General features: G+C 39.9%; 1 protein-coding gene across 5 annotated transcripts in view; it reads right to left on the minus strand.

Annotated features, from left to right (window-relative positions):
• The window catches only part of LOC137244666 (cilia- and flagella-associated protein 61-like), a 76241-nt gene extending 57723 nt beyond the window's left edge, over positions 1-18518 (minus strand). For all 5 annotated transcript variants that reach the window (XM_067774006.1, XM_067774004.1, XM_067774005.1 and 2 more), the window contains exons 1-3: positions 18218-18518; positions 17968-18149; positions 17770-17914 (exon numbers count right to left, since the gene is read on the minus strand). In XM_067774006.1, coding sequence (XP_067630107.1) covers positions 17770-17914; positions 17968-18149; positions 18218-18513 — 623 coding nt within the window. In that variant the 5' untranslated portion in view covers positions 18514-18518. The remainder of the gene's footprint in view (positions 1-17769; positions 17915-17967; positions 18150-18217) is intronic.
• Between the last annotated feature and the right edge of the window lie 1657 nt (positions 18519-20175).

Below are 20175 nucleotides of genomic sequence, written 5' to 3' on the forward strand. Positions count from 1 at the left end.
TTGTACGACAACAAAAAACGAACGAAAGGTCAATTTTCACTGATGATAAAGGCAATTTTATGGTGCCTGAACCGTCTTTACCAGGTATCAGCGTGAAAAAAATAATTAAAAAAGGGGAAAACGAATTAGTCACATTGCGATCAATGTCAGGAACATCTTCGGGATTACAAGGAATACTTAACGTCGAGGAATGGATTACGCAAGTTAAAATAGACCGAATTCCGTTGGCTTTCAGCAAGCTCGGGCGAAAATCTGACACGATAATGAATACTCCACTGTTTTGAAAAGGAAGGATGTCGGCCAATGCACGGAACTTTAAAAAGAGAATGTTGGTAGATGAAAAATTTAAATAGTGGTAGAAGTTGGTAGATTTTTTCCCAAGAAAACAATAGCTGCACTTTATATTTGTACAAAACAATTCATATTTTATTGTAAAACAAATAAAGCAAATTTCACGGAAATAACGCTTAAAAAAAAACATGTAAACTTTGCTGATTCCTCTAATTACAACAACAATTGTCAAATGTAACAGTATTTTTCTTATTTCTATTTTCGTTCAAAATTATTCATAAAAAACCAAGGGGAATTCAGAACCAAGTGTTGTTATCCCATCAGCTGATTGCTTCTTCTTGATAATTTTCCATACAAAGCCTTGTACAACAAAATGTCAGTTAATCGAAATCTATGAAAATTTTCTTTTGACTTGACATTCATCTGCACGGCGAATTGATTGAATTCGCTTTGCCACCACCTGTTATAGATTCGCCTTGTAAAAAACTGATGAAAATAGCGCAGGAAAATATTTGCGAGTATTTATTTCTTGTATTGTATTTGTGCACAAATTTTTCAAAATAAAAACCAAATTTTCAACAACAAAAAAAATGTCAGAAAAAAACAAAAGAAAAATGGATTGCCACATGGGTGTTGTTAAATACAAGGAACAAAATCACCTTCTAAAAATTAAAATTTTTTACAAAATCTTATTAATTCAATTGGAGGCTGAAATAAAGTCCGTCCGATACAATACTCTTTCATTAATATTTGATTGGAAATGCTTGAAATTTTTAATCCATTACGCTTGGCGGTTTTTATGTCGTTCATTATAGAGAACGACCTTTCTGCGGCTGCACTACTATGAGGTAATATTGCTAAGGAGCACATTTATTCACTCAAATTTTCAAACAAACTTTCTTCTAGAAGACCCTTTTCAGTTCCCAATTTTATCCATCCTTTAAGAATATCTTCGGAAAATATCTTTTCTATTTTTTCCTTATCATATAACATTAATGATCGCCATTCGTTATTAAGAATTTCCATGGAAGTCTTATGGAATGGAAAAACTTTAAGTACGGGAACAATCGTTTCTTAATTTCCTTACAAAGGCAAATGTTGGTAGATTTTTGGGCTTTGGTGGTAGAAGTGGTAGAAAATGAAAATGGGCTAAAAAGTTGGTAGATCTACCAATAAAGTGATAAAGTCCGTGCACTGATGCCGGTTTTGTATAACACGGAGTATGAAGGAGTGTTAAAGTACGGAAAGGAAGGATGAGAGACGCATACATCGAAATAAGGAGAGTGGGGTGTTATGCGAAGATCGAGTGATCAAAAGTATTTTACAAAACACTCGTTTCAAGATAGGTCACTTTTTGATAGGGAACAGTTCCGATTCAGGGCGTTCTCACGTTCCTTAGATGTAAACGTTTTTGAAAAACATGGGGTGAAGATAACAATATTTTGAGCGGTTATATAGCATCTGAGATTTTCCCACATTCTTAGCATACAGGCAGTTCCGAAAAGCCACATTCAGAATATTTTCAAAGCGATACCACACGGATAACATATTGGTAACATTTTAATAATCTTTCGTTATCAAATCAGTAATTTTTAAATAGCAAATCAATATCTTCTTTGAAAGCTAATGATAAATGGCGGTAAATAACTGATAAAGTTTCGATAATAATTCAACACATTTCTGCAATACTTCGATAATAATCGATAACTCTTTGGGTGACATATCGATAGCTTATCGATGATTAATCGACAAATTTTCGATAAATAATAGAAAACTATAACAAATAATAAATGGATATAGACGTGTTATCGAAGTGTTATACACTTGCTTTCGATAACACGTCTATATCCACTCTATAGCACACCAATAGCTCGTAGGTAAGGAATGGATAACACGCATATATCCTGTCGATAATTGTTTTCTTCCTCTCATCTCACCTCCTTTTCTGCCCTTTTCCCTTAATTTACTTTGTCTTTCTTTTCTTTTCCTTGACTCTTCATTCCTTTTCTTCCTTTTCCTTTCCTTGTCTTTTCTTGCCATGTCTTGCCTTCCCAACCGTGTCATTCATTATCGACATCGTGACACATCATTATCGACATTATAATTATGTATACTGCCCTTTTTCTTCCTCTTATTCTTCTGTTTCATCATTTTTACATTTACTTCTTTTCCTTTGTCGCTTCAATTTCTCGTTTATATGTTACTTACTTAGTTGGCGCTTTCCCGTTTAAACGGCTATGACCATCCAAACAGACGCGCGGAGTGGGGGCCGCCCTGCAGCTCTGCTTCCATTGGCGGGTTCCAATAAAAATACTTTCTTGGCCGGATCATCAACTTTCATTCGCAAAACATGGACAAGCCAGCGGGATCGCTGCGTTTAACTCGTTGAACTTTGTTGATGTCATAATTAAATCATCTTCGATACTCGCCATCTCCAACGCGTAGAGGCACATAAGTCTTTCGAAGAACTTTTCCAACACTCCCAGAGCCGATTTATTTGATGTTGCCAGGGTCCATGTTTCTGCACCATACAGCAGGGCGGCTAGGATAAGTGACTTGTAGAGCATCATTTGCGTTTGCCGGGGGAGGACTTTACTTTTCAATTGCCAACCTAGTAGTAGCATTTATTGGCAAGAGTGATTCTTCGTTGGATTTCAGAGCTGATATTGTTGGTGTTAACGCTGGTTCTCAAGTAAACGAAGTCTTTTACTACTTCGAAATAATGGCTGACTCCTTTCTTGACGACATCAGGTATTTCGTTTTGTCCTCATTCCCCATCAAGCCCACCTTTTCCGCTTCTTTTTCCAGTTTGGAGTAAGCAGAACTTACGACGCGGATGCTTTTATAGAATATTGTTCCATAGCGGTTAAGTTCTGCAGCTAGTAAATTTTCTCCATCATCAAATTAAAGTAACCGCACGATAGCAGGTTACCCTGTCTAAAACCTCGTTTAGCTTCGAACGGCTCCGAGAGGTCATTCCAATTTTTACTGAGCTGATGGTGTTGCTCAACGTCATTTTGCACAGCCGTATACGTTATGAGAGAATATCGTGATCGATTGTAGATTTACCAGGTCTGAAGCCGCACTGATTAATCAGCCGATTCTCGCTGGGACTCAATCTTAGCACAATACGCTTGACAGGGCCCCCTATATAAAATCCACCAACACATTTGATTAAATTGGATTACATGAAACAAAATGTTTGCCACACAAACTAAATGATTTTTGGACTAAGAGCTGAAAATAAAATTAGCACAGAATATTTACTATTTATTAGAGCTGTGACTATCCGCATATTCGAATATTCGGATATCCAAACGGATATCCGTTGACACGGATAAAATCCGTCGACATGGATATGCGGTTAATATTTGTTTGTGAAACTATCCGGATTTATGAAGATCCTGTTAAGAACCGTATTTTTGGATATCCAGTGAAATCAACAAATTGATGTACCATATATGTATATTTATTTATTTATTTATTTATTTATCTCGTATTAATCTAGAAAATGTGAACATTTTCATACAGATTACAAGAGAAAAAAAAATAGACACACAGTTATTTAATCGTAAAAACCAAAAATTAACTAAAAGTTTACGTATATAAGTCATTTAATATTGATTTAAACATATGTTTTGTGGAGGAAAAGTCAAGATCCACAGGATTTGAAAGCATATTAAACTCTTTTAAAGCTCTTGAAATTGGAGCATTAGATGCGTAATTTGTTCTAACCGTGTCCAGCCAGAAAGTATCGTGATTGCGTAAACTCCTCTGTGGGATGTTGAAACAAATTCTGGCTATCAGAAATGGGCAGTCAATCGCTCCACTTATCAAGTCGAAAACAAAGGTGAGAGACAGAATAGAACGTCTGCTGTTTAACGATTTTAGGCTAAAGCTGTAGTCATTGGTGCCGTTTGTCGTATCGCTGTAGTCGTATCCCTAACGTAATCAGCTGTTCATCGTTACGACGGTAATACGCCAATTACACGGCTCAAGTATCCTTGTGCCAATTACCAATTTGCACAAGGATTTGCCCGGTGTGTGCACTGGTTGCGCTATTTGCGCAGAGAACTGCGCTAAAATCAAAACGATTTTGATATTTACGCATGTCTGCAAATATTGCACATGCTTTTTTCTTCGTGTGTGGTGAATGTTATACAGTTTACCTGTGGCTTCTGATAATATAACATCAGTAATTGTTGCTTAAAAATGTTAATATCGAAGGCGTAAGGACCATCTCTAGCTTGTAACAGGAATTCACATAAATTCAATAATACATAATAATTTTTTATACAATTAGAACATATGTTTCTTTTGTTACGCTAGTTGAAAAATGAATTATGCGCAGTGCTGCAATGAGTTGAGCTGGTCTTGCAACTAAAAAATATATATTATTAATACAATGGAAAATAAACGCTTCTGGTGCGAGTTTTTCGACTTATACTGTAAATTACCAGCACTGTGGAAAAAAAATAGTGTTTTTTTTATAAAATTAGTGCCTTTTTACACAATTAAAACACATCTTTCATTTGTTGCACTACATTAAAAATGAATATTGCGCAGTGTTTTTGAGCCGTGTATGTCAAAATTTTCATTTGTACAAATTCCGTCGCTTTATATTTGCGCATGGCTTTTGTGTCATGTATGGGCCGTCTAAACCAAAAACCAATTGGTTGGCTACGATACGGTTACGACTTTAACGACACCAATAATCGATTGAATTGATTCTCATAAGGTTGGTCGAATCAGCTGTTATAAGGTTACCTATACGGTTACCGATAAAGCACCAATGTCTGCAGCTTTATAAGCAAACAGCGACTACTGTAAGAAGTAATCGGGTCATTGAAGTACAACGACCGTAGGGCAAAGCGAACAAAAACTTTTTGCACACGTTCAAGCCTGGTAATGTGACAATTATAGAATGGCCTTCAGATAAAGACAGCGTATTCTAATTTAGACCACACAAGAGAGGTGTATAGCAATTTTAATTTGTAAGGATCGGTAAGATCCGAGCTAAAATGTTTAATGAAGGCAAGTGTTGAATATGCCTTCGCAATTATGTAATTCAAATGGGTTTGAAACAGAAATTTACAATCGAATACAACACCAAGATCAGTAATTTCACTTAAAGTGGATAATCGAAGACCATCGATTGTATACCATGTGGGTAACGGATAGCGAGACTTTTAGTAGCAAACATGTGAGCACTTTTTATATTAAGATTCAACTTATTACGTTGACACCAGTCGGGAACATTATCTCTATATAAGATTGAGCCTTACCATTTCTTCATTGCTGGTAATTGTCGAAAAAATCTTAAGATCATCAGCGTATAACAGAAAATTTGCGTAATTTAAACAGCTGGTTATATCATTGATGAAAATTACGAATAGAAGCGGGCCCAGTATGCTACCCTGTGTAACCCCAAAAAGTCGCAATGAAAGGATCCGATGATGTCCCATCAACAGTAACCACACATTTACGAGAGGAGAGATAGGATTCAAGCCATTTTAAAAGAGTGGAATAAAATCCCAGATCTCTCAGTTTCAATAATAAAATTGTGTGGGTCACCTTTTCAAAAGCTTTTGAAAAGTCTGTGTAAACTGAATCAACTTGAAGGCGATTTTGAAACGCAGAAATGCAGTATTCCGAAAATACGGCGATGTTTGAAACTGCTGAGCGACCTTTAACAAGCGGAGCGGAGATCAAGCGATTTACCGCAAAATAAATTTTATTTTTAACTATAGCCTCAAATAGTTTTGAGACTGAGGATATCTTTGAAATTGGCCGATAATTCGCAATATCGTTCTTTTTTTAAACACTGTAGTGATACATGGTCGAAGGGATTGTCAAAAGGAGATCGCAAACTCAAAATGAAACCAATACATTGGCAACATTTTACTTACACATACAAAAACTGCTAAGTTTTATGTTTCCATTCCATACCATTTGCACCAACCCCAATACACAGATTTTGACAATTTGAACAGACATATTTTGTTGCTTTACAGATGAGCCAACCATGTATAGTTGAACCATGGTAGTGATAGAACTGACTTTCCACGCATCAATAAACGCTCCTCGTTCAAGTGATTTATTGAGCAGAACCAACAATGGGGAAGCAAGGGCAGAACATTTTTTAAACGGTTTTATTTAGCTTGACTTGACAGACTGGTTGGTTGGATGGCTGGCTGGCACGAATTTTGTAATTGAAATTTAAGTAACTTCCCGATAAGCTACAAGGTTGAAATTTGAACCCGATGACAATGCAATAATAAGAAAAAAATCGCCGCTAGGTGGCGCAAGGATCGAGATATTCACGAAAATCGTATTTGTGGTCCGATTTGGCTCATATTTGGAACACATAATACATACAAGAATAGAAAGCGGCCTATGAAAAAAATCGCCGCTAGGTGGCGCAAGGATCGAGATATACACAAACATCGTATTTGTGGTCCGAATTGGCTCATATTTGGAACACATAATACATACAAGAATAGAAAGCGACCTATGAAAAAATGGCCGCTAGGTGGCGCAAGGATCGAGATATTCACAAAAATCGTGTTTGTGGTCCGATTTGGCTCATATTTGGAACACATAATACATACAAAAATAGAAAGCGACCTATGAAAAAAATCGCCGCTAGGTGGCGCAAAGATCGAGATATTTTGTGGTCCGATTTGGTCCATATGTGGAACAAATATTACATACAGTCCGATAGAAGTGACATCAAAATATTTTGGAGTTGAAGGAGGGACAAGCATACGTGGCGCAGAGTCGAGTAAAGTCTTTGGAAAGATTATGTACTGAGGACTTATATTGTAAAAAATTGTCAGGAAAGAGTCCCTATAATAATGAGTCAATAAATGAACTAAATAGAATAAGAAATAATAGGCAATTAAATAAAGACTAAAAACTTGAAAATAAAATAATTAAAAAAAATTGTTAAGTTAAACGGTTTTATTGAAAACATTACATAAAGTAATAATAATACTAAAAGCTAGAAAATAATTAGGTAGGTTCTAGGTACTAGTCATCACACTCCTCATCAATCTAGGGCGTTGATCAGACAATTAAATAAAAGCGTTGGACGCGTCAAATTTCTATTGATAATCATATATAAGACCAACTGAACTTTAATCAGGTTATGCTACGCCTCACATTTTTAGAAATTTCACGCGCCTAATGCTTTTATTTAATTGTCTGATCAACGCCCTAGATTGATGAGGAGTGTGATGACTAGTACCTAGGACCTACCTAATTATTTTCTAGCTTTTAGTATTATTATTACTTTATGTAAGTATTGTTTTCAATAAAACCGTTAACCTTAAAAATTATTTTTAATTATTTTATTTTATAGGTATGAAGACAACCCACCCACATCAGTTTTAGTAGACATCTTCAGTTTTCGGATTCTTTCTTCAATATCAGCGAGTGTTAGGGTTAGCGATCCAAAATTTATCGGGGAATTTATGTTCGTGTAACACACCTGATCAAAGTCAGTGCCAGCTTCGAAGTTTGACTTGAAGAAATGAGCAAAGAGATTAACAGTTTCAATAGTGGAGTGCGCTTTGGTCCCGTTGAGATAGACATCAGAAGGTATACACGAACACGATTTTCTGGAATTGACATATCTCCAAAATGATTTCGAGTTTTGCTTTATATCCGATGCGAACTTACGAGTATAATTACGCTTCAAGTCCCTGTTCATGGATTTAAATTTACTTGAATAAAGCAGAAATTTCTATTTATATATAACAGATTTGGATAATTTAAATTTCTTGAAATATTTGTTTCTTAAATTTTTAAGTTTTAACAATCGTTTTGTATACCAAGGTATTTTATATCTGGGTTTCTTAAGGATTGGGATATGATCAACGCAGATCTCACCTAACTTATATTTAAAGATTTCAAAGCAGTTGGCAACATCAACGTTGGAAAATATTGAATTGCAATCAATTGCATCAACTGCAATGTTAACCATATCGGCATCCATTCGACTGAAGCAGAAACTAGTAACTTCTTCGTCATAATGAGCCGAATTAAACTAATAGAATTCGACCTTTAAAACGAATGGTATATGATGAATACCAAGAGTAGATAAAGGATCAATGCATTCAAATAAAGAAAAATATACATTATCGTTGACAAAAATTAAGTCTAAAATGCGAGAAAGCAGATTTCGAAAACAATTTATCTGAGAAAGGCCGCAACTGGATAAGTTATCAACCAAGTAGGATTCAGATATACTATTTACGTTATTTGCATATAGCTCATTACTATCATCAATATAAGACCAAACAATATTGCCCAAGTTGAAGTCACCCATGACACATATATTATTATGACTAGATGCTAATGCTAAAATATTGTTCACATGTGCTCGGTATAGTATATCGTTGCTTGTCGGAGGAATATAAGAAGCGCAGATTAAAATGTTTGAAACGCCTTTTACTGCCACGCAGAGCTGATCCAATAGTATATCATAATTCTTCAATGTCACGAGTGACGAGCGAAATTTCCGATTAACTGCTATAAGAACACCTCCGCCTCTACTGTGACCAATTTTAATATACTCACGGCCCTTTCGAAACACACTGTAAAAATTCGAATCGAAATATATGTACATTATCAAAGAACTCTCGTTTAGCCACGTCTCAACGAGAACAAAAATATCATAGTCCAGGTGCGAGCTCAAGGCATTTAACATTAATAACAATAAATTCGTGGGGCATTTAAATCAATTAACAGAGTTTTTTCACAATATAAACAAATGGCACTGTTCCTATTTTCACTTGTTTGTAAAATTGTAGCTTTTTAATTTTTGACGTTAATTTAATAATCTACAAACATATTTTGTGAATAATTTTTCGATGTTTGCTTCGTTCAATTCTGATACGCAGATATTCAACTTTTATATTCCAGTATCCGGACATACGGATATCCAGATTTTGCGTTTACGTATTATTTCCCATTTGTGAATCCGGATATACGTATAGCCGGATTTTTTGCCAAACTAACCGGTTTTTCGACAAATTTTGCTGCGCTCGCCCGAAACGTAGTTTCATCCATGCCTTCAAATTGCCACAAAAAGGAAAACGTTTCATTCATATTTCTCATAGCTGCAAATCGTTCAATAATGCCAGTGATTACCAAATCAACGATCACCAAGAATATATTGTTTTTAAAATCAGACTCTGAGTCATCCGTAATCATCTCATTTCCATTATCTCCAAAACGTCTATTGGGTTTTCTCTTTCGAATGTCTGGAAACTTTGGCGAGATGTTCAATTGAGTGGCAACTGTTTTGCATTCGTTTAAAATTGTTTCCCATTGGTTCCTGATCAACTTCAAATCAGCCAATAAGGCATCTAGATGTCGGACCTCAACATCTATGGTGGCGTCTCTAGCTTGGAGTACGACGTTTCTTTCATTAACGGTAGTAAGTATTTTGAACCAAATTGAGGACAGCAAGATACATTCGCACTTGTTGATGTACTTGAGAATGCCGGTAACATCTCTGCATGCGTGTGCAGTCAAATTTAGCTTAAGTAATGCGTTTGGTGCTTGTGTTAATCCTGGAACATGGTTTGCGAATGGTCTAATTGCCTCAATTCTAGCCGCCTACTTAGTGTCTGAAAGACTGTGAAGAGAGCTCGGTACATTTTTTTTGAGGATGTCCCATCGTTGTGGACTGCTGCTGAAAATAGTAAAACATTTTTGCACAATTCCGAAGAAAGTAATTGCAGCCGTACAACATTCTGCAGCATCAACACCACATAAATTGAGACTGTGGGTTGCACAAGGCAAGTAATCAGCATTCGAGTTTTTGTCGAGAATGTGACGTTGTGCTCCGTTGTAAGCTCCTTTCATAATGGCGTCGTTATAGTACCCTTGTGCAAGACAATCTTTTAATGGGATTTCATGTTTACCTAGAGTATGGCAAATTAAATCACCGATTTCCTGACCAGTTTTTTGGTTACAATCCACGAAAGCCAAAAACCCGTTCTTGAATTGTAAAATTTGTTGCTTTCGAATTGAAATGGAGGTAGAGCAAAATGAACGTAGTATGTTCAACGTGACTAGAATCAGGCGTAGCATCAACGATAATAGCAAAGTTCTTGGCCTTCTTGCGTTGATCTAATATAGTTTCGCTCACGTGTCTTGCACAAATTTGCTTAAACTCGTTCTGAATGTCTGGGGAAAGATAGTGAACTTGTAAACGTTTGTGCTGCTGTTGTGAAATCATAACTTTCTCCAAATGATTTCTAAGTATCGGATCATAGTGGCTTATGAGATCTTAGATGCCCAAAAAATGTCCATTGTTTCGTTCACCAAGATATATACTTTCGCCTTTGAAAGCTAAGCCTCTTTCATTATTCAGTGTACCGATATCGAAGTCGTTTAAATAATCTGGATTCTGATACAGAGTTGGTGGTATTGTTGGAAGACTTTTTGAAGATGAACCTTCATCAGTGTCACCACGAAAAATTACGATTTCGGATTCATGTAAACATACATTTTTGTTTGATGTTTTTATTGTCTCCTCAGGCCCAGGCAAAAAATCATTATCAATGTTCGTTGCTTTTGAAATTCGGCTTAAAATTTGCACATGGAACAACTAAAGAATCTCCTGAATTAAAAAAAAATGTCTTATAAATAAATAAAACAAATGTAAGGCGCGATAACCTCCGAAGAGATCTAAGGCCGAGCTTCTCTTCCAATTTGCGTCGTGCTCCTCTTGATTTTCCCTACAAATTGGCCGGACGGGACCTACATGTTTTATGCCGACTCCGAACGGCATCTGCCAGGCAGATGAGTTTTCACTGAGAGCTTTTCATGGCAGAAATACACCCCGAGCGCTTGCCAAACACTGCCGAGGGGCGACCCCGCTTAGAAAAATTGTCTAATTGAAAAACCTTATTTATAAAATTTTGAAGTTGCTTTGCCCGGGGTGTGAACCCAGGGCATACGGTGTGGTAGACGGAGCACGCTACCATCACACCACAGTGACCGCCGTGAAAAAAAAAATTTCTTAGTACCTCTAAATCGCCCCCCACTAGGGTATGCACCTTGTCGTTGGTGTGAGGGCTTAGCCGAACTCCATAACGCCCGACTATGAGGCGGAGCTGTTTAGGACTGACATCTACGCCGTTTCGCCTCATAGGAGGGCGGCGGGATGTTGGTGAGCAAGAACTGCCAACCCCCTAATCCAGGGTGTTATGCGACCGTGCCTATTGGACGATTTGCAGCCAGGGGATAAATTCGGCTGTATTCCCGCTACCGGGTCACCTCGGGAAGTATTTATGGCCTTACCACAGTAAGGGGCGCTGCTGTGGCGGACAATTCTTTCCCCGTATATAATACTGGACCGCTGAGCCTGCCTTGTCGGGCAGGTGCTCGTACGACCAAGATGAAAGACGATGTAAAGAGGAGGACTGAGTCGCAATCCAAGGGCGACAAATACGAATTAAGCGATGCGTCGGACTCGGGGAGCGAGAGTAGTGCTGATTCAATGAACTCCGTATTGGAGAAGCACACAAATGAAAACGGAGTAGAAGAGTGGAGAAGGGTACGAAGCAGAGGAAGTAAAAGAGCTCTCTCGCAGTATCGTATAGCACTAAGAATGTACAACGCTTTGGAGTAGTGGTCGATCCAACAGAAGTGGAGATCGAGCGCTGGGAATAGGCCCATAAGGCGGTAGAAGTAGATCGAAGGCAGTTCAAAGGGTTTGCTGTGAGAAACCCTCGGTTCTGCAACCGGTACGAGGAGGAAGCAGAATGAAGATGCAGAATGAAGATGCAATGTTCGGCGGAAGGCGACAAGTCTGCAAGAGGCAGAGAGGACCCAGTCCTAGAACCGGCAGAGCAGTCGCATAGACAGGACAAGTAGGCCCCAATATCGAGGTAGCAAGTACATCTAAAGCTGCTAGTCAGAGGGAAGTTCCAACTACGGAAATAGGAGATAAGCCAAAGGGTGATAACGCTAAGACTCCGGCTTTCTCGGAGATGTTAAAGGTAGTTAACGCTAAGACTCCGGCTTTCTCGGAGGTGCCAAAGGGAGATAACACTAAGACTCCGGCTTTTCCCGAGAAGGTGAGTGATGTGGCAAAGCAGTCATTGACTGTGGCGCTGGTTGATCGTACAAATTACTACTCAAAGATGGAGATCTGTGGAAAGGGAGCTTATTAGCTTAATGCTTAAGATGATGCGGGAACAACCAAGTAAGCCCCTTCCAACCTTTGATTCGGGGGGATGGCATAATGGTGTGAAGATGGTAGCGTGTGACAACATCGGGAGCTTGCTGTGGCTGGAGGAAGTGGTTCCAAACCTCCAAAGGCAAAGCCCGAACGCCCGGTTTGAGGTGGTGGATAAAGCGCAAATCCCCACGGTACCAAAAGTTAAGGTATGGATACCATGCGTGCTGAAGTCGGAGGACACACTGCGACTTTTGCAGAATCAGAATCCAAACATATCGACACAGGATTGGAAGGTACTTACTGTATCTCGGCCTACCGGGGATGGTCAGTTACATCTTCCAAATAAACGAGCAGGCGGAGGATATTTTGTACACGCAGCTTGGCAAAATGTACTTTGACACTGGCAAAATTTACATGCGACTCAGGAAAAGAAGTCCCGCGGATAAAAACCCTAACACGCTAGAGGTGGGCGAAGTCGAAAAGGAACTCAAAAGCCTAAGGGAAAAAAGACAGGTGGAGGTCCCCGACGTCACCACGAAGGTGTCAGAAGAGCACCAACTGCCAAATGGTGCTGTGACTCGCACAGAGGAACACCCGGCACAACAGTAACGAGAGGCTGAAGGGGGCCTCGAATACTCTAAACAAAAAGGGCAAGTGGAGGACGACGATGTCACGACGAAGGTGCTGGAGGGGGACAAACAGCCCAATGGTGCTGCGAGTCCTACAGATAAACATCCAACACAGTAAAGTGGCATCGAGCGAACTCCTCCTAACCCTTGAGCGCGCGCGGGTTTGACGTTTACTACGCGCAAACGGAAGGACGGGTGCGAGCTTTAGTAATGGTAAGGAAACAGCTGCATTCATATATGCTGCCTAATTACAAAACTGAGGACTTCGTATCGGTGGCCGTTGACCAAAAGAATAAGCAGGCATTTATCCTGGCGTCCCGCTACATGGCCCAAGCTGCGGAGGTTCCACCGATGGAGTGAAAAAGGCTATTACAGGAGGAAGGGCGCAAAGGGCCGTTGGTCATAGGCGCAGATTCAAATGCGCACCACAATGCGTGGGGAAGAGCAGATACGAACGAGAGAGGCGAATCTCTGTTTTGTTACATCCTGCAAACCAATTTGCAGATAGCCAACAGGGGAAATGTCCCTACATACATTGGTCCAACATCCAGCAATGTTCTGGATATTACATTGAGCTCCGAGCGTGATATATCAAGGTATGATTGGATGTTTCTTGATAGACCATCCTTCTCCGACCATGCGTATATCAGCTTCAGCATCCCCCTAAAGAGGGTAGAGAAGGGAGGAACCTTTAGAAACCCTAGGTCAACGAACTGGACTAAATTCCAGAAACATGTAGAAACAAAACTGGGACAACCCAAAGAGGATGCCAATGTGGAGAAACTGGAGGAATCGAATGAATTCCTAACAAGGACGTTACGACTGCGTATAACAAAGCTTGCCCTCTAAGAAGATTCAGAGGAAAAGCAAAGCCGCCATGGTGGAGCAATGAGCTGAGTCTTCTAAGAGGACAGGTAAGAGAAATGTTTAAGCTCGCAAGGACCGCGGAAAGCGAATCGTGTCGGGACGAGTACAGGGATTTACTGAGGATCTACAAGCGTGAAATTACCTGGGCGAAGAGAAATTCATGGAAAAGTTTCTGTACGGACATAGAGTGCTCCAGCGAAACAGCACGGTTGAAAAAAGTCCTAGAAAGGGGAAATATAGTCCAGGGACTAATAAAGAAAGAGACCGGGGAATGGTCACGTAATAGTGAGGAATCCCTTGAGGTGCTTCACGACACACATTTCCCATAGGGAGACGGTTTAGAAGAGCCAGCAGACATCACTCACACTTCGATCACGGAGCTAGTAGTGCCGGGCTTGGTGACCGATACCAAGATAGAATGGGCAGTGAAAACGTTTTCTATGTTTAAATCGCCGGTCCCAGACGGTATATTCCCGGCCATGCTACAAGTTTCAAGTATGGCGGTCGTGGAATCGCTTAAAATAATATTCAATGGGTGCATAAGGCTGAATCATGTACCGCACTCTTGGAGAACTGCTCGTGTAGCTTTCCTACCAAAGGCGGGGAAGATCGGTCACGTGTATCCCAAAGACTATAGACCCCTTAGCTTAACATCATTTCAGCTCAAAACCTTTGAGAGGCTGATAGATGTGTACATAAAGTCCAACGTGGATGAAAAGCTGCTATCCACAACACAGCATGCGTATACCAAAGACAAGTCGGTAGACACCGCATTGCATAGGGTCGTAATAAGCATAGAGAAATCCCTGGAATATAAGGAGTATACAGGAGTCTTCTTGGACATTGCCGGGGCTTTCAATAATGTTTCAAAATGGGCGATTATGACTGGTCTTAATTACATTAAAGTACATCCTGCCGTAATCAGATGGTTCGGCTGCATGTTAAATTGCAGAAAGATTACATCACAATGGAGACTGTACGAGGCCACGAAATCAGTGGACAGGGGCACGCCGCAGGGAGGGGTGCTATCACTTCTGCTGTGGCCGCTGGTCATCAGCCAACTTCTCAGGTGATTCGATGAGGGGCCTGTAAAACTTACGGCTTACGCAGATGACGTTGCAATTGTCATAAGTGGAAAGTGCCTTCCAACGATTAGTTCTTTGATGGATCGGGCGCTTCGGGTTATTCATACCAGGACATCTAATGTCGGGTTGAAAGTCAATGCGGAGAAGACGGATATGGTCTTATTTAGAAAGAGGTACAAGGTCCCAAATTGGACCAGGCCTAAGTTAGGAGGGGTGACCTTACAGGAGAAACCTTGCACAAAATATCTAGGAATCATTCTAGACAGTAAGCTGTCATGGAAGCTCAACGTGGAGGAGAGGGTTACGAAGGCCTCAACGGCACTCTATGCATGTAAAAGAATGCTGGGGTGTACGTGGGGCTTATCGCCCTCTCTTTCTCATTGGGTTTTTACAGCGATTGTAAGCCCTATTCTATGCTATGGAGCTCTTGTTTGGTGGAAAGCCACACAAAAAACAACATACCTCAAAAAATTAGAGGGGGTATGCAGACTATAGATGCTTAGCATTACGGGAGCCCTGAAGACAACCCCGACGGCTGCACTGTATGCCATTCTGCACACTCCACCTGTAGACCTGGTAGCAAAGAACATAGCATTAACAACCGCAACTAGGCTCGGTGCCTCGGGGCAGCTTGAGCGCCGACCATATGGCCATAGTTGTATATCGTCATCATTATCATATCATCATTACAAGACAAACAGACTACCTGATTCCCTATCTGTGCTTTGAGGGAGCTCTTAAGGCCACAATAGAGGTGGACGGTTGGCGCAAGGGTGCGCAAATGGCGGACGAGGCGATACATGTGTACACAGATGGTTCCAAAGTAGTGCAAGGAGTAGGGTCTGCGGTATACTGTGCTGATCCGGAAATAAGCAGAACAAACAGGCTGACGGATTACTGTAGCGTTTTCCAAGCGGAAATATTAGCCGTAACCAAAGCAGTAGAAACCCTGGAAGAGAATAGCTTAAGCTGCAACCGTGTTAACTTTTATATTGACAGTCAAGCAGCAATTAAGGCAATAATCTCGCATAGCACAGCATCTAAATGCGTGTTAGAGTGTAAGCAGTCTCTGGAGAGAATCGGGACAGGGAGAAGGATACATCTATATTGGGTCCCAGGGCATATGGGAATAGATGAGAATGAAAAAGCGGACGAACTAGCTAAAAAGGGCTCATCCCTTGAAGCTTGCTCCGTAGACGTCCCAATTGTACTGGGCGAGATTAAACGAAGGCGAGAGGTGACATGATCGACCAAGCGGGAAAGGCGTGGGTTCAAGCGCGGGGCTGTAAAGTGTCGAAGATTATGTGTAGATCTTACAACCTTAGATTAACAAAGTTGCTTCTTTCATTAAAAAGAGAGGACTGTAGACTCATGACGGGTATTCTGACTGGACATTGCCTTCTGGCGTCACATGCCTTTAAATTAGGCTCGGTCAGTGATAGCAGAAGTAGGAAGTGCGAGTTGGAGGAGGAAACGATCGAGCACCTTCTGTGCTCGTGCCCTGCACTTGCCAGGCTTAAGACTCCAGCTATTAGGAATGATACAGCTGTCAGATCTAGAAGCAGCAAGTGGGTTAAGTCCTAGGAAGCTTCTAGTATTTGCCAAGAGGACGGAGTTATTTTATAACATAGGTCCTGGTTTTTGATAGGGATTTTCAGTTTGGTCGTTAAAACAAACTTCTGGTAACACTACGGACTCAATCAGTCTATGTGAGGTCCTCATGGACCGGCCAGTTCAACCTAACCTAACCTCTAAATCGCGGGCCTCCTGAGAAACCCCGGGCCCGGGGGGAATCCCCTCCCCCCTCTCGTCAGGCCTGCGTCCGACCATATTTTGGAAAGAAGCTGATGCATGTGGCTTACATTACCGCGGCCTTGTTTTTTATCTGGTTATTGCTATTCTGACTTCATCATAATCGGATGGGAGACATTAATTCGATCGTATTCGATTGCGTGATCCGCTTCATCCTCCGTGTGCTATATCGGTGTCTACATTTAGGAGAGCAGGGAAGTGTTCCCTCCGTAATCTAAGAACTGTCTGGACATCAGTTAAAAGAGTTTGCCCCGGACTTAAGACCTTCCGTCTGTCGTAAAATTTGCGGGCGTTTTTTCTGATGCTACCACCTCAAGGGGACTCACGCCTTTGTGTCTGCTTTTTCCTTCCTGTAAAGGAGGCTCGCCTCCCACACTCTTCTTGTTGCTCTCCCTTTAACGTAGCACTGTAGGCCGCATATTTTCTTTCGAAGAAGAGTTTGTTTTTCCGTGACAGCCGGTACCACATCAAAAAAGCTTGGCCTCACAAGATGGTTTTAAGATTCTTTCAGGACCAGTGTTTTTAACCCTGTGGACCCAAACCCGTCCTACCGTCCGGGCAAAACGATAAACATTTATGCAGCGAAACAATTGATCTAAGACAGGCCCACGATTGCAGCCCCACATGAGTTAATCAACTGACGTGCAGGTGGCTCCCTCTCTTTCGGCCTTCGTTCAAGGTTAGTCACGAACATATGTTGCTTATGTTGCCCAGAGGGTGCAAACGAGTTCGCAAGAAGCGGAGCTGAGTAGAACTCCTACTGTTTACCCACAAGTGCGGGCATCTACCGATCAGTAATAACTTTATTTTATGCCCAACCAAAATAACTAGGCAATAGATATCTGAATGAAGTTCTCTTAGTTTTTGATCCTAAAATACTTACAAAGCTTTTCGGAAGCGCATGCTTTCTATAACTTTATTACGATGGATTATGTGTAACCGCTGAACGTTGTGACATTGTTGTACGCTAAAATTACGCGGGTATAAAACCGTACTCAGGCCTTCTAACATATCATAGCATGGTGTATCTGTAAGTAATTTTTTATATTCCTATGTCCTGTAGCATATTTAGTCCACTTACCTTCTGGTAGCAAGCTGTCATCGTCAGGCATTTGCAAAACCACAACATACCGAATTTTGAACTCACGATGAAAGAATTCTTCAAGTATGCGATTCAAAAGCGTTGGATTATATTTCGGGAAGAATATGAAGCGTGTAAAGAACATTGTGTCACCCCAAGTCAAAGGATATTTATCGCTGGTGCTATTACATTAAGTAGAAGACGGTTTACATGCAATGTATGAGAGTATAATATGCACTCCGGTACGTACCAAAAATGTTGCTTTAACCAATGTATCCAACAATCGGCTGGTAGCGCTCCTATTAATGGATAGAAACTGAACTCGGCATAAGCAATAACCGTAACATCGGCTTCGCGTTGGCGCACCATAATACGCTGAGTGGCGTTCTCCGTGAAAAAGTCGGCGGCTTGATAGTAATCTCTCGGTGGAGGTCCGAAAAATCGAATATCCTTCCATCTCAGCATAGTCGAAATGTAACCGAAGTCACGTTCCATATTGGTTATACTGGGCATGTAAAAATGCATTTCTTCTGGCTTAGCCTCCATTCTTGGAGATGGTTCGCTTCTCGTTGTTTTAATTTGAGTATTATTTTTTATATAAAAGAAAATTATTTATTTAAATTTGACAACTTTTTAAAGTATTTTTATTTGCCATTAGGTTTCTTTTTAAATAATCGAAAAGAGGCGTAGTGAGGGGGTGCCAAATGGTCCGCAAAGCAGAGCTTCCTGAATAATTTGTATTTTTATTATAACAGATTTTTGGAAAATATTGATTTCTGGAAAAAATTTTCTATACTATAAAATGCATGCATATATGCGGAACACTTGCGACAGGATGTGGAATAATTGAAAGCATATATCTTTTTTTCACGTTCAACGTTACGATGGGAATTATTAAAAAATGCTTTAACAAAAACTGTCAAACGTGAATCTGAAACACGATGGAGCGCCAGAATGCAAAGTGCTTAGCGTTATCGTCGATGGGCTAGAGAATGTAGTAGAACACTTAAAAAAATTAGCAGAGGACACTAACACCACAAGTGACACCAGAAGCGAAGCTAAATTCCTGTTGCAAAATATACTGAATTTTATGGTGATTTCTTTTCTACATGAAAATGTCGCCACTTTCAGGGGCAAACATTTTTAAGATTCTCACTTCGCCCTGTGAAATTGTAGTCATTTAAAATGGTCAGTGCCCCCCTTCATGACTTGAAAAGAACAAAAATTGTAACCGTTTTTACAAAAAAATGCAGTTCATGTGGTTGTTCGCTGTCAGCTGTGATCGCAAAATGCTTTTGAGTGAGGCATGATGCGACACATACGTACATATATAGCATTCGCTTCAGCTTCGTGTGATTAATCAGCTAATTGACAGGGCTGTTTTCTGCACCGTCAATGCCAGCGAGGGCAAGTAATGTTGCATTTTTGGCAAGGTTGTTGAGAAAAGATAATGATGCCCTCTATTGAGGCTAAGCTGATTTTATAACAGAGCACAACTTTTTGAAGGGTTCCACAGTGTTTCGTTTAGAACGTGCTAGGTGGACACAATTCATGTTATTATTTTCAAAAGATTTTAATCGTAAAAGTCAACACCATCCCCAAACTCATAATTCCGAGATTTATTTGCTTGTCAAATTCTTAATTAACGTGTCATACATAGAGTTCAGAAGTGAGATAATTAGGTTTAATGAAAAAAGTGAAGAAAAAAATTGCAATTTATCGACACTACCGTACGGGTTCTTAGTGACTTATTAGTAATATTGTAAAAGTTTTTGTGATGGATATTATTTTTGAGGGTAATCATTATGTTTTAATATATTTTTCAAGTCTAAACCCTTTAAAATGATTCCTCAGTAATTTTTTTCAAAATAATAAAAAATTGAGTGTATTTTTTCTAGTAAAAATAAGCTTGATAGTTCAAAAAATACAGATATTCACCTCTGTCTGGGCTAGTTTTTAAATATATTGTAATGTCCTTATATTAATTCTGTCATGTCACCCTTTTATTATACCATGCTTATTATACCATGCATTTCTGACAGATGGTAAATGTCACTTGCTGGCGGAAATGCAGTCAACTTCGCTTTTGCCCTGGTTCCTTCTTCTTCCGGTGAACATCAAAGAGAAAAGTCGAAAAATAATCGACAGCGACAATAAAATCTTAAAATAAATTATCAATCGTATTATTTTAAAAGACAAGATTTCAGC

Source organism: Eurosta solidaginis, chromosome 3, assembly GCF_040869045.1.
Source record: "Eurosta solidaginis isolate ZX-2024a chromosome 3, ASM4086904v1, whole genome shotgun sequence".
In the NCBI taxonomy this organism is placed as follows: domain Eukaryota; kingdom Metazoa; phylum Arthropoda; class Insecta; order Diptera; family Tephritidae; genus Eurosta; species Eurosta solidaginis.